We start from the raw sequence: 16,991 nt of genomic DNA, 5'->3' as shown, positions 1-16,991 counted from the left end.
CAGGTCAGCCAGTATCTGTGGAGAGAACAGTCACTTTACATTCAGAGCTCGGACCCTTCTTCGAAACAATCCCAGAATGTCGACTGGGGTTCTCACCACAGAAGCTGACTGACCGTTTACAGCTTTTGCTGATTTTGTTTCAGATTTACAGCATCTGCAGCATTTACTTTTTATTTCTACAAATGCTGCAACATTTGTTACACCATATGCCTGAAATTTTGTAAAAAATCTGTGTGGCACTTCATCAAACACCTTCTGGAAATCTGTGTACACTACATTTACTGCCTCTCCTCATCTATGCAATCAGTTACTTTTTGTAATAAAAATCAAACATAACTTGCCTTTTTTTAAAATCTGGGCTGCCTATCCTTGATTATCCCATGTAGCAGCCAAACTGATCAGCAAATAACTATGAATCACAATAGCCTTCTTCTGGCAAGGGGTAGCAGGATCGTGGTGGTTTTCTGGAATAGCAGAAATCATGGTTCTACACGGGTGGACTGTCCAGTGTCAATTTTCAATTTAGTTGAGGTGGCAATGTCAAGGAAATGATAGGAATAAAACATGAAGTAAGCTGGAAACTTAACCTGGTTATAACATGTTCAGGAAAGGTAGAGGGGGAAAAAAAGAGACAGAATTGGTCACGATTCCTGCTACACCAGAAAGCTACCACTGTCCTACCCCTTGCCAGATGATGACCAAGTTACGAGCTGAGGAGTTTGGCTCTTGTATATAAATAAATCCATGTAATTACAGTGTCAGAAACCAACTAAACTGTTATTTATACACTCAGAAGCATCAACAGAAGTCCAGGGGTGATGCAAGATACAGGAAACTTTGATTTATCCGGAGGTTGTATGTCTGGAATACTCAATCTAACGGCAAAAATCAGGAGCCGTTTTCTATAAGTTTTTTTAGTTCTCGTTCTTTTTTTTTCCCCCCAGTCAGGCATTGCAAGGTCTGTAGCTATAGCAACAGCTTCAGCTAGAGACGCTTGCAGCTGCAGTCGAGTCTTTAGAAGCTGTTGCTAAGCAACAGTGTTTGTTGTCAGATACGGAGATGAAAACCTCCGTATGCTTCAACTTTAACTTTGTATGTCCGGCAGTTTTGACAGATCGGCAACACGCCGGTCCCGTCTGTGCCGGATATCACAAAGTTTCCTGTGTAGCTACTTTATAATTTATGGGGGCAAAAGTGAACTCAGTTTTTTTGCAGCATTTAATTAATGAAATGTAAAAAAATCATGCCGCTTGGGGGTGGAAGGCAGGTGGATTAAAGGGGAGCCCGGAGCATCACTCCAGCTCCACCTGAACCAACTAAGACCTGATTAACATAGCTTAACAAGACTCTCCGCTGATTCAGGCAGGCGCCCAAGCCACCCAGCAGAAGGCCAGACTTCAAATCACAATGGACTTGGAACAGGCCAGTAAGTCAACCACCGCGATTTTAACTGCTTTACCACCCTTCTCCGCCAGGTGAAGTGTGTTAAAATCTCCCCCAATGTCAAACCAAGAGCTATAATTCCCTTTGTGAGCAAAGGTAAAGGCAAATTATTTTACTAAACTATTATATACCAATTAATTCAGCAAAAGAAAAATGATTTAACTTGACATATATAAGAAAATGCACCTCCGAGTGACAAATCTGGTTTTCTGATCAAGCCACACAGAAAGGCTGGATTTTTCAAGACATATAAACCAAAGTTTAGAGGGGTGTTCCCAATGGATCAGCAAGTTTAGTTAGCGAGTAACTCAGCTGGACCATAAAGGTCCCAGGTTTGATCAGCTGTGTGTGCCGAGTTAGCTGATCTCAAGCACACTGGTGGAGACGCTATAATTCATGAGTTGAACTGTAAAAAAAATAGCCCATTACTGGAACTTTGCACGTATGGACATCAAGAGAAAACAGAAGTAGGTTTGGTTGCGACATCATCCAATGTGGTCTAACAGTCTGCCTACATTAATTGTCATGGCTCACATGTGAATAATGGTCAGAGGTGCTACCCGAGGGTCACCAGTACCAGGGAACTGTACTCCAACATAGGCTTCACACCTCCAGAAAAAGGTAGAAGGGAAAAAACTGGCAAGAATGGAAAAAATTAGAAAATAGAAAAAAAACTGGGCTCAGCGTCATGCATATTTTCAACTCTTCATCGAAATTTATAACTGCATTTATATTGGAGAAACAGCGGTCAGTCTCACTGCTGTAAAACTACTTTATTTATATTTGCATGACAGTTTCTACAAGAGCCATACAAACTTTAAAAGAAATATTAAAGATACACACGCGAGACCAGTTTAACCCCACTAATTTCTACCTTGCCTATAAGAAACACTGATCTGTTATTTGAATAGAAGATTACTCCAAATGAGGAAGCGACAAGTATATGCTGGAATCACTCTCTGGTTTTATTAAAGCATTTAAAATGCCTCCTCTTCTACCCTGAAATTAGGGTTCCCTCATACTGCACTACTGCTCTTGATGTACAAGTCAAATTCAGCCCAGCAACAACCAAATGCAAGTCCATTTTGTAGCAGGTGGGTGTTATCGAACTGTTCAGGAAAAGCTACTTTAGTGGATATCTCAATTGCCATATGCAGTAATATATGCCGAGAGCAGTAATCCATTTAAACCCCATCCCCGGAGGCCACAAACAGGACAGACCATCAACGGTGTCATGACAACACATGGTTTCCCAAGAACTTATCAAGCTAAACCATTCTCCTATGATGTGAAAGATAGATAATGACGAGTCATAGTAACATTATCGTCTTAAACAGGCAAGCCTTTAGTTTGCCCTCATGACCTGCAATATAAATGTTGTTTTACAGCTTTGGGACTGGGAGCTGTTTCTCCAATATAGATGCACTTTATAAATCTCTGTCCAAAGCAATGAAAATATGAAGACTTGTTGTGAATGTTGTCTAGTGCTTCAGTGCATCTGTCCATCTCTAATCCAATCGGATTACCAAAGTCATTGTGTGGCCCCAAATAGATCAATCCTTTAATACGTTCCTAACCCAATGGGACAATATAATTTCTTCAATTTATTGGCTAAAACTGGTTGTCCTTATACGTTTTGCTTGTGGTTCCTTCACTGTTCATAGGGCTATTGCCAGTTTTTGTAGTCTATATTTGAGCTGTCAATCAAATCAATATCAACAAAGAAAAGATGGAGAATAAGTTCCTTCTGATGTTGGAATTTATACTAAACCATCTCATGCTTGCGATATCTTTCCAGAAATATAGGCCCAGAAATTCGGCTCTCCACGGGTGAGTACACACGGGGTACTCCCCCGTAAGCCCAACGGAAGTGCCAGTTTCGTGCATACACTGCGTATGCGCGGGAAACCGAAATTTCCATTCCCTTAAAGGAAGGGGTTCAGAGGTCGAACACGTACGCCGGAGAGGCAGCGCGTGCGCATGGAACTTACGTTTTTTTTGCAGGTTTCTCCGGGAGGGTAAGTCTCCAGGAGTTACACACATTAAAAGAAAAGTCCACATTGTTCCTCAATAAATAATTTACTTTCAATGCACTCACTAACCAAGGGTAGAGGTAGACTGCCTCAAACCCTGACTTTACCCTGGGGTTTATTCTGCCCCAGTCTTGTGGGTAAGTCACTAAGCCTACAGATCCAAGCGTCTTGGAGGCCGCCGCTCCCTGACAGGATACTGGCGGTCATCACTGGCTTCCACAGCAGTAGGCATTGACACAGGCCTGGATGGAGAAGGTGCCTGTGTCAGTCGAAAGTCAGGAGTTTGCACAGGTGGAACAGTCTCTGACTTCCTGTGTTGGAGATGAGCACTGTGGCAAAGGATGCTGGTTTGCGGTATCATCCGTAAACAGTTCAGGCCAACCAGCCGTTGGAGCCTCTGTGGCTGTCTCTGCTCCTAGCAACAGTTGATCTGTGTGTCTTCTCCAGACGACGTCCTCGGCAGTCTCAACCGTGTAAGACACAGGGCCTGTCTGCACGATCACCGTAGCAGGAACCCATTTCGGTCCAGTGTTGTAGTTTCGAGCTAGGACGTGCTCTCCCGGATGAAACCGTCTCTCCTTGGCTCTTTTCTCTCTCTTTTCAACTTGAGCTTGTTGTTGACAATGGACAACCTGTTCTGCCCTTAGAGGTTTGAGTAAGTCAATAATTGTCCGCAACTGCCTCTTCATCATGAGCGAAGCGGGGGAAGTTTTGGTTGTGACATGCGGCTCGTTCCTGTAGGACAACAGGAAGCTGTTCAGACGTTGGTGGATGGAGCCCTGACCTTGCGATGCCTTCAAGGCGTGCTTCAAACTTTGCACGAACCTTTCTGCCAAGCCGTTAGTAGAGGGATGATAGGGCGCAGACCTGATGTGTTGGACACCATTCACATGCAGGAAGGTTGCAAACTCCTGTGATAGAAATTGTGGACCGTTGTCACTTACGAGTTGTTCCGGTGAGCCATAACGGCTGAACATCTCACCAAGTTTCTCAATTGTTTTCTCTGCCGTGGTAGACCTCATCACAGCGACCTCTGGCCACTTGCTACGAGCGTCCACAAACACCATAAACATCATCTCTTCGAAAGGACCGGCAAAGTCCACATGTACTCGCTGCCACACTTCTGCAGGTCAATCCCAGGGGTGTAAGGTTGCCAGCTGTGGAACATTCCGGACCCTTTGACATGAGGAACATGTTTTGGCTTTCTCCTCAATATTTCCATCGAGACCTGGCCACCAGCAGTAGCTTCTTGCCATTTCCTTCATCCGAACCATCCCACTGTGGCCTGTATGAAGTTGTTGCAGTATAGGTTCCCTCAGAGGTGGCAGAATGATGACACGGCGTCCCCAAAGAAGACAACCTGCCTGGACGGAGAGCTCATTTCTTTTTGCAACTTAAGGTTTCAAACTAGGAGAATCTCCTATAGCTCTCCCTCGAATGACATCGTCCATTACCTCAGACAGGACTGGATCGTTGCGGGTGTATCTTCGCACCTGAACTGCCGTGACAGGTGCTCCCTCCACTTGTCTAAAGTAGAAGATGTCTATCTGACGAGGCTCTGGGGGAGTAACAGGCAAGGGTAGCCTCGAGAGACCGTCTGCATTGCTGTGCAAGTCTGATTTGCGATATTTGATGTCTTATGTGTGTCCTGACAACAGTAAAGCCCACCTTTGCATCCTGCTTGCAGCAAGAGACGGAATTCCGGTGTGGGGCCCGAAGATTGAAGTCAATGGACGGTGGTCCGTCGGGAGTGTGAACCTTCTCCCAAACAGGTACTGATGAAATTTTCAAATTCGAAAAACAATTCCCAAGGCCTCACGCTCAATCTGTGCATAGTTACTCTCGGCCTTGTTCAAGGTGCATGATGCGAAGGCGATAGGTTTCTCTTCACCAGAAGGCATGATGTGGGATATGACTGCTCCCACACCATATGGTGACGCATCACATGCTAGCTGCATGGGTAGCTTTGGGTCGAAGTGTGTCAGGACCTCCGATTTCAGCAATGCTTTCTTTGCTTGGGCGAAAGCTTCGTTGCACAGTTCAGTCCATTTCCATGTTTTGCCTTGACATAGCAACTGGTGTTACGGCTTCAGCAATGTTGCTAAGTCTGGAATAAACTTCCCATAGCAGTTAAGTAGCCCCAGAAATGAACGTAACTGGCTCACATTCTGGGGTGCTGGGGCCTCCACGATCGCCTTGACCTTGGACGGCGCCTTATGCAGGCCAGTAGCGTCAATCACATGCCCCAGGTACTCAACTGAAGACTGAAAGAATTCACATTTGTCTTTACGAACTGAGTCCGTACTCTTTCAGTCGTTGTAGTGTCGCATCCAAGTTCAGAAGATGATCCTCCTCATTTGTCCCAGTGACAAGGATGTCGTCCAGGTAGCACTGGACTCCTGGCAGTCCACTCAATCTGATCCATTGCCCTTTGGAATAGAGCAGGGGCCGACGTAATTCCAAACGGAGGACGGCAGTACCTGTATAGCCCTTGTGTGTTACAATTGTCAGCAGCTCCTTTGATTTGTCATCAACATGCATTTGTAGATAAGCCTGGCATGAGTCTATTTTGCTGAACTTTTGCCCTCCGGCCAGGCCCGTAAAAAGATCATTAATGAGGGGAAGAGGGTACTGTTCCGCAGAGAGCACCGGGTTAATAGTCACTTTAAAATCCCCGCAGATTCGAACAGATCCATCCTTTTTCAGGAACAATGGGTGTGGCCCATTTGCTCACGCTCACAGGCTCCAGGACTCCATTCTCCACTGAGGTCTCCAAGTTAGCCTCAACCTTTGGCCTAATTGCATAGGTACAGGTCGGGCTTTGTGAAACTTCGGCTTGCTGTCAGGTTTAATGTCCAGTCTCACGCTGATCTTTTTCATGCTCCCAAGTTCCCCATTGAAGAGTTCTGCATGTTTGTTTAACACTGCAGTCAGACCGGACTCCCCTTTTGACATCATGCAGACTGCAGGCCAGTCCAGCGTGATTTTCTCTAGCCACGCACGCCCCAGTAGCGATGGGTAATTTCCCTTTACCACATAGTGGCAGTTTCGCAGTCTGTCCGTTCAATTTAACGGTCACCTCAATGGCGCCTCTCATGGCCACAGGTTCGCCGGTATACGCCTTTAGCACAATGTTGGTTGGCTGAAGGGTAAGATGCTTTAGCATTTTGTTGTAGAGTGTCTGAAACAAGGGACACAGCCGCGCCTGTGTCCACCTCCATCCGCACTGATTGTCCCTCCACCAGTGGTGATACCCAGTAGCCATTTGAACCACCTGCAACCGTCAGTATGTGCACCTCTTCCTCCTCAGAGGTGTCACTCCCCTCTGTTTTGCTTGTTGGCCTGCTTTTAACAAGCTAAGTGGTGAATTAATTAAAATTAAAACTTTTTTTCCCCACAGGTTTATTATTTTTTACATACTTTAAAGAAAGGTAAGTTTATTTTTAGCCCCGTTAGAAAATGTAATTAATTTTTTCAAAAATTTAAATTATTCTTTAAAATAGTTATTTTATGTAATTTAGTTATTTTAAAAATGTGATTTAAAAAAAAAATTATTTGAAGTTTTAGTGATGTTTTGGGGCTTATCGTATTTATAGTTTTGACAGCTATTCCTGTCAATTTTATGAATGGGCATTTCCCTGCTACCATTGGCTCTCCATGGTCCACGTGATCCTAGGGGACGCTTTGAACTAACTGCGCCCCTGGGATATGCAAGCACTGCGCGCCGGCAGTTGGAGCAGGCCCAGGATCGGAATCCCACAGCTCAACGGCCGTCGCGCTAGGTAAGTGCAGGTTGGAGGCTTGCGCTCGCGGGAAGCCGCCAATCCGAATTTCTGGGCCACAGTCTTCACATTCATGCCACAAAAGTCTTGTACAAAAACTTTGAAGTCAAACCAATTGCAAAAGATGGCTGTCAATGCGTATTGTAGCCAGAATGTGTTCATAAAGCAGATGGACATATTTCCCATTAACACCAAGTGATTTCTGCACCTGCCATAATCAATCTCTCAGTACAATATTAAAGCCTGTAGTGAAGTTAGTAAACAGTCACTGTACATGCTGAATTACAGTGCTTTCTGTCTAAATAAATTTTCTAATGGTAAATATCAGCTTTAATATTAATTGTTGTAAAACCAGATTTAGTGGTGCTATAAATCTTCCTCTGCTCTTTCAATGCACTTTTATTTTAACATGGAGTTCAATGGCAAAGTGACCAGCATTCACCACACTGCTTTGTGTGGATTCATATAAAGGAAAGGACTTGCAGTTATTTAGCACCTTTCACCCCACAGATTTCCAGCATTTGATTGGTTTCAATTGCTTTGGACACCTGATTTACATATTCAATAGCTTGCTGTCCCCAGAAAGCTTCGCAACAATATGAAACTGCAAGCTAACATGCACTAACATCTCCAAAACACGAGTTGCTGATGCCATTAATTTTTAATATAGGCAATCGACAATGCTGTTTAACCCCGAACTGAGTTTCGAAACCCCATCTCCTCTCTATCACCAAGATCGCCAACTTCGACCTCCGTAATATGACCCGTCTCCAACCCTACCTTAGCCAGTCTGCCATGGATTGACACGTACATGCCTTCCTCAGCTTGAGACTCAATTACTTCAATGCTCTCCTTGCATCCACGACCCCCCAATAAGCTGCTGCTCATCCAAATCCAAAAGTCTACTTGGCTCACCATATCATGTACTAATTCATGCTCACCCATGATCTACATTACCTAATGGCACAAATTTAAAATTCTTTGCTTGCTTTTAAATTGTGCCAGGGCATTGCCCCTTCCTATCTCCATAACTTCCACCAGTCCCATGAGCCACACTGTTTCTCTGACTTTATCCTCCTTCTACCCTACCATTGACAACCATGCTTTCACAAAGCTCAGTCAGCTCTCAGTCCTCCCTAAATCCATCCACCTTCCCTCACCTTTCAGGCCCCCTTGAAAACCCAACTCTTTGACCACCCTCCCTGAATCTCTCCTTTAGTTCTGCATTCATTTTTGTCACATCTCTAAACCACCTTTACACACGTTTCAACATTAAAGATGCAATACAAATGCAAGTTGAAATTGAAGTCAGTGAAATCAAATGTAGTGAATGATACCAGTCCCACCCTGGTTGAGGACACCTCCCTAATGGAGCATACATTTAAGGAGTTATTTTACAAATTCCAAAAAAAGTATATTCCACTGAGAAAAAAAGGGTGTAAAAGAAAAGACAGCCATCCGTGGCTAAGTAAAGAAATTAAGGATAGTATTCGACTAAAAACAAGGGCATATAAGGTAGCCAAATCTAGTGGGAGGATAGAGGATTGGGAAAACTTTAAAAGACAGCAAAAAATAACAAAAAGATTGATTAAGAAAGGGAAGATACATTATGAAAGTAAATTAGCAAAAAATATAAAGACAGATAGTAAAAGTTTTTATAGTTATATAAAAAGAAAAAGGGTGGCTAAAGTAAATGTTGGTCCCTTAGAGGATGAGACCGGGAAATTAATGGTGGGAAATATGGAGATGGCAAAAACACTGAATGAATATTTTACATCAGTCTTTACAGTAGAGGACACCAAGAATATCCCAACACTTGACAAGCAGGGGGCTATAGGGGGGGAGGAGCTAAATACAATTAAAATCACTAAGGAAGTAGTACTTGGTAAAATAATGGGACTCAAGGCGGATAAATCACCTGGACCTGATGGCTTACATCCCAGGGTTTTGAGGGAAGTGGCGGTAGGGATTGTGGATGCATTGGTAATAATCTTCCAAAACTCCCTGGACTCAGCAAAGGTCCCGGCAGACTGGAAAACTGCTAATGTAGCACCCTTATTTAAAAAGGGCAGTAGACAGAAGGCTGGAAACTATAGACCGGTTAGCCTAACATCTGTGGTAGGTAAAATTTTGGAGTCCATTATTAAGGAGACAGTAACAGGACATTTGGATAATCATAATTTAATAAGACAAAGTCAGCATGGTTTTATGAAGGGGAAGTCATGTTTGACAAATTTGCTGGAGTTCTCTGAGGAAGTAACATATAGGGTGGATAAAGGTGAACCAGTGGACGTAGTGTATTTAGACTTCCAAAAGGCATTTGACAAGGTGCCACACAAAAGATTATTGCTTAAGATAAAAAATCACGGGATTGGGGGTAATATTCTGGCATGGATAGAGGATTGGCTATCTAACAGAAGGCAGAGAGTTGGGATAAATGGTTCATATTCAGACTGGCAATCAGTAACCAGTGGTGTTCCGCAGGGGTCAGTGCTGGGTCCCCAACTCTTTACAATCTATATTAACGATTTGGAGGAGGGGACCGAGTGTAACACATCAAAGTTTGCAGATGATACTAAGATGGGAGGGAAAGTAGTGAGTGAGGAGGACATAAAAAACCTGCAAGGGGACATAGACAGGCTAAGTAAGTGGGCAGAGATTTGGCAGATGGAATACAATACTGGAAAGTGTGAGGTTATGCACTTTGGCAGGAAAAATCGTAGAGCAAGTTATTATCTTAATGGCAAGAAACTTGAAAGTACTGAAGTACAAAGGGATCTGGGGGTCCTGGTGCACGAAACTCAAAAGGTTAGTATGCAGGTGCAGCAAGTGATTAAGAAGGCCAATGGAATGTTGGCTTTCATTGCTAGGGGGATAGAATATAAAAATAGGGAGGTATTGCTTCAGTTGTACAAGGTATTGGTGAGACCGCACCTGGAATACTGCATACAGTTTTGGTGTCCATACTTAAGAAAGGACATACTTGCTCTCGAGTCAGTACAAAGAAGGTTCACTCGATTAATCCCGGGGATGAGGGGATGGACATATGAGGAGAGGTTGAGTAGATTGGGACTCTACTCATTGGAGTTCAGAAGAATGAGAGGCGATCTTATTGAAACATATAAGATTGTGAAGGGCTTGGATCGGGTGGATGCAGGGAGGATGTTCCAGATGATGGGTGAAACTAGAACTAGGGGGCATAGTCTTAGAATAAGGGGCTGCTCTTTCAAAACTGAGATGAGGAGGAACTACTTCACTCAGAGGGTGGTAGGTCCATGGAATATGCTGCCCCAAAAAGCTGTCGAAGCTACATCATTACATAAATTTAAAACAGAAATAGACAGTTTCCTAGTAGAAAAGGGAATTAAGGGTTACGGGGAGCGGGCAGGAATTTGGACATGAGTCTAGGTTCGGATAAGTCATGGCCCTGTGGGTAGCGGAGCGGGCCCAGGGGCCGTGTAGCCTGATCCTGCTCCTGTTTTCGTGTGTCTAATGCTGTTAGATTCAGGAGATAGTCCTGTCATAGTGGATTGGCGGTTAGGATCAGATCAGCCATGATCTTATTGAATGGCGGAGCAGGCTCGAGGGGCCAATTGGCCTACTCCTGCTCCTATTTCTTATGTTCTTATGTTCTTAGATGAACGATCAAACCTGGGTCCTTCCTGCATTCACCGACTGAGCACAGGCAACTCTCTCAGGAATTTAAGAGTTAAAATTACAATCCCCAAATTAAAAAACATGGTAAATTAAAATTGCATTGATAAACTTCTGGAAGTTGGACTTTTGTGAAAGGTCTAAAGTTACAAAAGAATATGCAACAAGTCTTTGAGTCATTTAGTTAATGAATTTCCTTATTAAGGAAGACTACTCTGCAAGCTGATAAAGGATCCTCCGGTATTTCCTATACGATTTGACAGTTTTATCACTTTAGAACAAAATGTAACATTTTGTACATTATATTCCAAACATTAATCATTTGTGGACACCAAAAAAATGCTTTGTTCTCTTTGTTCTGTTGCACAATGTACTCCATGCTTCGTAAAACCAGTCTTTTCTTCCGTCCAATCTGGAGAATTCTTTTTGACCTGCTCGCACCACCTCCTGGATTTATTTTGTACTCAAGACCAGGTTGATCTACATCTATTGACCCCAGATTTATCTGCCCATATCCCCACCCCCTCCCATTACTAACTTGTGTGGCTATTTTTGCTCATCAATTTGCAACTGCCTCCATTTATCTTTCATTTCCAAAATGTTGCTATATTGCTTCGTCTCTTTATTTGTACTAACTGCGTACAAGATAGTAATATACAAAAATTAAGTTGCGAAAAATTTCTCCACTTCCTTCTCATCCTTTAAGACCGACTTTAAACCTCAACTCTTCAACCAAGCTTTTGAACACCCCTCTGGATCTCTCCTTTGGCACGTTATCTATTTTCCTCATATCCATGTTAAGCATGGTGGGATTTTCTTTCTACATTAAAGATGCTATATAAATACAAAACTGTTATGTTGATGCTTTTCAAAGCTGGAGTTAAGACGCATTTTCAGAACAGAGTACGCAAATTTTACTCTGAGTTAAATGCCAATGCTGAACAGCAATTATGGAATGTATTCTCCAACACCAACATACCTGGCCTGAGGGGGAAAACATAACATTTCTGGGTGTAAAATTACCCTGCTTCTAAGGAACGAGGTTCACCACATTAGCTGGGATGAACTGGTGCAGTTCCAGGCAGACATGGTAAATATGGCACGAGAAGGATCACTTCACATACTGAACAGCTCTGATGACAACTTCAAGGCTAAAGCTACCAATGCCTCTCATCTCTCCTCTCCCTCTAACATACCTGACCATGATTGAAATATGATCACAGCAAATACTGGTTCAAGTGAATGCAAAAAGCTGCAGAATTAAAACTTGAAACACAATATTAAAAAGTAATGAAGTGAAGACCTGTTTTAAGGATTCATCTGTAAGCTTATCCTGGTTTCCCACGTGTACTTTCTGCAGGAAAGGGCAATGGCAAGCAATTGCAATGAGAGAAATGTCACTGAGCTGTTTGCATCGATATGCTACATATTTCTGCAGTCCTGGGCTCTGCGATGCTATGGAACTCACTCCTGTATCGGAGATATTTCGACAATCGGAAACATTCATTTGGATTGTGTTTCGGTTCTTTGATGCAATTCGCTTAAGTACATCATCGTTGATCTGTCAAAAAACAAGAATACAAATGCTTCATTTTTAGATTTGCACAAAAATTAATTCAATCATCAATATTAACTTATCAATATCATACTGAATGGAATCTTTTCAATTTTCATCTCGGGACTTTCCAGGGCTGAAGAAACACTTCTTCCAGGGCCTGATCACTTATAAAACTAATAAAACCTCTAATGTACACCAATAGCTACTGTTACCAAGTGCGAATATACTAGAATGTTGCATCTTCTAATGTATGTGTAATAAGATATTACTTCTTGGAACAAAAAACAACACCTAATGTCAACATTAAGCACACACAGAATAGGTATAACACAGGCAGAGTAATGCAGCCAGAATAAAGCCTCCTCCACTTCGCCCCATCAAGATGTTTTAACCCAACAATCATCAGTTTTCCCATACTAGCCACTCTGTTAGCAGGTCAGATTTTGACCATTTCTACACGGTGGACCTACAGCCATGGGGAATTGGGTTCAGAATATTCAAACTCATTTCACATAAAGCCAGAAGACACTTTCATCCCAACAAACTAGGCTGGATTCAGCACCAGGTCCCAGTAGAATAATTAATCCCCTGAGATTGTTGTTTCTACAGATGGATTAGAAAGTACAATCTAAGTTACACAGTTGAGAGCTAGAAACCAGCTGCCTAGATTTTAGTTGAAAGAACATTAGGGAAAACGTGGGCCTGGATTTTGCGGTCAGCGTCAAAGTGACACCGCTTGCCGCTGATCTCGAATAAAGATGCCCAACAAGATTTAGTGAGCTCTGTGGCATCACTTTCCCGTTTTCCGATGTGACTTTCCATCTGGCGCCATCTACAGAGGATCTATTGCATTCAGCAAGTGACATCAGCAAGCATGCCAAGCAGCCAATCATATTGAAGAATATTCTCAGACAGCAAACCAGGAAGTCTAAAGCAGCTTTTAATAATTCACGTTTTAATAATTTTACAGAAAGCAAAATAAAGATTGGGACATACATATGGGATTAAGGTAGAAGCTGAAAAACAAACATATTTAAAAATTTTTTTTAGCAATCTATGGAATTATCATCGAATGGAGAAAATGACACTCCACAATATAAAATTAGTTCTCCAGGGACAGGAAGGTTGTTCGGCAGTAATTATGACTTAGTACGCCATTAAAAACTCAGTTACACATCATTAAACAAGGCTTAACTTTTTCCAAGGGTTTTTACAGCGAGAATAGTGCTTAAAAAGTTCACATCAAATCAAGTGATTTCAAATTGATTCCATCTGTGAACACTGCAACAGAGCACCTGCGGAGGAGCAGGGTATCACTGACAGCAACTTTCAGAGTTCCGCATTTAACTGCACATGTATGGACACCAGAAGTTGCTATCAGTTTCACAGAGTAACGACAGTGAACACTGACAGTTCTGCAGTCATTACAACCACAAATTCCAGCCTATTACTTTTTTTTTTAAACATGTCACATTTTCAATGTTCGGTTCCCCATTCCATTCCCTGATCCACAACCAACCTCAATTCACAAACACAGCCAAAGTTACTTTTCATCAAGAAATAGGGAGATCAGGTTATCAAGAAATCGAAGTTCTCAGTTAAATCTTAATTGTGTTCTTTAACTATGACTATGAACAAAGAAATAACTGAGAACGATGATAACAAAGGCAGGACACAGAAGTCCAATGCGATTGGGAAATCAGAACTCAAGCAGATGCAAGAAAAAGCTGGGGTGCGGGACTAAATTGGTCAGTAATCATGGGGGCCTTTAATCTACATAGACTGGGCAAACCAAATTTGCAGTTATAGCATGCAGGACAAATTCATGGAATGTATGCAAAATAGTTTTCTAGATCAGTATGTTGAGGAACCAACTAGGGAACTGGCAGTTTTAGATTAGTATTGTGTAATGAGAAAGGGTTAATTAATAACCTTATAGTAAAGGGGCCTTCCAGGAAGAGTGACCATAAAATGATAGATTTTTATATTGAGTTTGAATGTAAGTTAGTTAAATCCGAAACTAGGGTCTTAAATCTAAACAAAGCAAACTACATAGGTATGAGGGGTGAGTTGGCGAAGGTAGATTGGGAAACTGCATTAAAAGGTATGACGGTACAGAAGCAATGGCTAGCATTTAAAGAATTAATACATAATTTACAACAAATATCCATTCCTTTTGTTAGATCAGTGTATTAATGGAGACACGGAATGCAGGAGTTGATTTAACAAGTGTTTACTGAACAAAGTCTGGAGGTGAACTAACTACACAAGACACTATACAGGCTTATATACCCGAGTGGTCACTACTGGTACTACAGTATACAGGGGCTTCAAAAACATAGTTCCTCTTAAAGGTACATACACTACAATTCCTCCCCTTTTAGATAAATAGTACATAACATTTTAAGTAATCATTAAATAACATTTTTACAAGAACAATAATATACACATTTGCTGCAGTTAATCAGTTACAAATTCAGTCTCTCTGGAGGCTTCCTGACTCGGTCCGGATAACGCCTCGGTGGTGTAATAGGTTCTTTTGGCAAGGTCGATTCGGCTTCAATGCCAGTGTCGGGTTCATCTGGTTCCAGTATCACCGGATCGGAGGTAGATACTATGGGTATCTCTGCTTCATCACTAGGCATATAGAGTTGTGGTGTAGGTTGTCCTTTTTCGGATGACTATGATCTGGTCAGTATGGCGCCTTATTATGCTTTCTCCAATGTCCACAGTATACATCAGCGGTCCTCGTCATGTGCAAATAGTTCCAGGCTGCCATTTCTCGGTACGTTAGTCCCGGGCCAAAACTGGTTGACCTATCTGGAAGGTTCTAGTTGGCCTTTCATTCATGCTTTGAAATTGCCGATTCTCTACGTCCCGTCTGACGTTTGGCTTGACCAAATCCAGCCGGCATCAAATCAAATCAAATCAATCAAATCAACTTTTATTGTCATTGTTAGTGCACAAGTGCAGTACAACGAAATGTAGGCTTGCGGCTCCCGAGAGTATACAATTTGGATTAGGACACTTAAACATTTCAACATACATTTGTACATATATATTAGCATAAATATGACCATAATAAAGTGCATCGGCAGATGTGCAGGTTTTAGTGTTTATTTGTGGAGTTCAGTAGGATGACAGCCCTGGGAAAGAAGCTGTTCCTAAATCTGGTCGTACGGGTGCGAATGCATCTGTAGCGTCTTCCAGATGGTAGGAGGGCGAACAGACTGTGGCTGGGGTGGGTAGGGTCTTTGATGATGGACCGTGACCTCCGTAGGCAGCGTTTCTGATATATATGTTCTATGGTCGGTAGCCGGGTGCCGGTAATGCGTTGGGCAGTTTTGACTACCCGCTGCAGGGCTTTCCGGTCATGGGAGCTACAGCTGCCGTACCATACCGTGATACAGTTTGTCAGGATGCTCTCTATAGTGCAGCGGTAGAAGTTAGAGAGGATCGGGGGTGACAGATTACATCCCTTCAGCCTCCTCAAGAAATATAGGCGCTGCTGGGCCTTCTTCACCAGAGAGGAGGTGTTGAGGGACCAGGAGAGGTCTTCCGTGATGTGGACTCCGAGGAACTTAAAGCTGGCCACCCTTTCCACCTCCGCCCCGTTGATGTGGATGGGGGTGTGACTTCCGCCTTTGGACTTCCTGAAGTCCACGATTATTTCCTTTGTTTTCTTGGTGTTAAGGGCCAGGTTGTTGTCGGCGCACCACTTCACGAGATGCTGGACCTCCTCCCTGTAGGCTGACTCATCGTTGTTGGTGATCTGGCCTACTACCGTGGTGTCATCTGCAAACTTGATGATGGTGTTGGAACCATTAACAGCCACACAGTCGTGGGTGAAGAGGGAGTCGAGGAGGGGGCTCAGCACACATCCTTGTGGGGCCCCCGTGTTCAGGGTCGGGGGGGGGGGGGGGGGGGGGGGGGGGGGGGGGGGGGGGGGGGGGAGGTGTGGTTGCCTAATTTGACAGACTGGGGTCTGTTTGTTAGGAAGTCCAGGGTCCAGTTGCAGAGGGAAGTGTTCAGGCCAAGAGTTTGGAGTTTGGTGGCCAGCTTGTTAGGGACAATAGTGTTGAATGCTGAGCTGTAGTCTATGAACAACATTCTGATGTAGGTCTCCTTACCATCTAGGTGATTCAGTGCCGAGTGTAGAGCAGTAGTGATTGCATCCTCCGTTGATCTGTTTGCCCGATAGGCAAACTGGTGTTGGTCAAGGGAGGCAGGAACACTGGCTTTGATGTGGGCTAAGACCAGTCTCTCGAAACACTTCATTATGATGGGTGTGAGTGCGACAGGTCGATAGTCGTTCAGACACGTCACAGCCGCTTGTTTAGGCACAGGAATGATGGTGGCGGTCTTGAAGCATGTAGGGACTACTGCCTGGGCCAATGACAGGTTGAAGATGGCGGTGAAGACATCAGCCAGCTGATCAGCACATTCCTTGAGTACCCGTCCAGGGATGCTATCCGGTCCAGTAGCCTTTCGTGTGTTCACTCTGCGTAAAGCGCCCCTTAC

At 43.4% G+C, this 16,991-nt stretch overlaps 1 protein-coding gene across 4 annotated transcripts in view; it reads right to left on the bottom strand.

Annotated features, from left to right (window-relative positions):
- fbxl17 (F-box and leucine-rich repeat protein 17) overlaps positions 1-16,991 on the bottom strand; it is a 950,602-nt gene that overhangs the window by 883,610 nt on the left and 50,001 nt on the right. For all 4 annotated transcript variants that reach the window (XM_085987565.1, XM_085987585.1, XM_085987575.1 and 1 more), the window contains one exon: positions 12,216-12,473. In XM_085987565.1, the coding sequence (XP_085843691.1) occupies positions 12,216-12,473 (258 nt within the window). The remainder of the gene's footprint in view (positions 1-12,215; positions 12,474-16,991) is intronic.

The sequence above is a fragment of the Somniosus microcephalus genome, chromosome 1 (genome assembly GCF_052327205.1).
Source record: "Somniosus microcephalus isolate GS21.2 chromosome 1, FLI_Smic_1.0, whole genome shotgun sequence".
NCBI lineage: Eukaryota > Metazoa > Chordata > Chondrichthyes > Squaliformes > Somniosidae > Somniosus > Somniosus microcephalus.
Note: the sequence above shows the minus strand (reverse complement) of the source record. Positions and strands in the feature narration are given on the sequence as shown.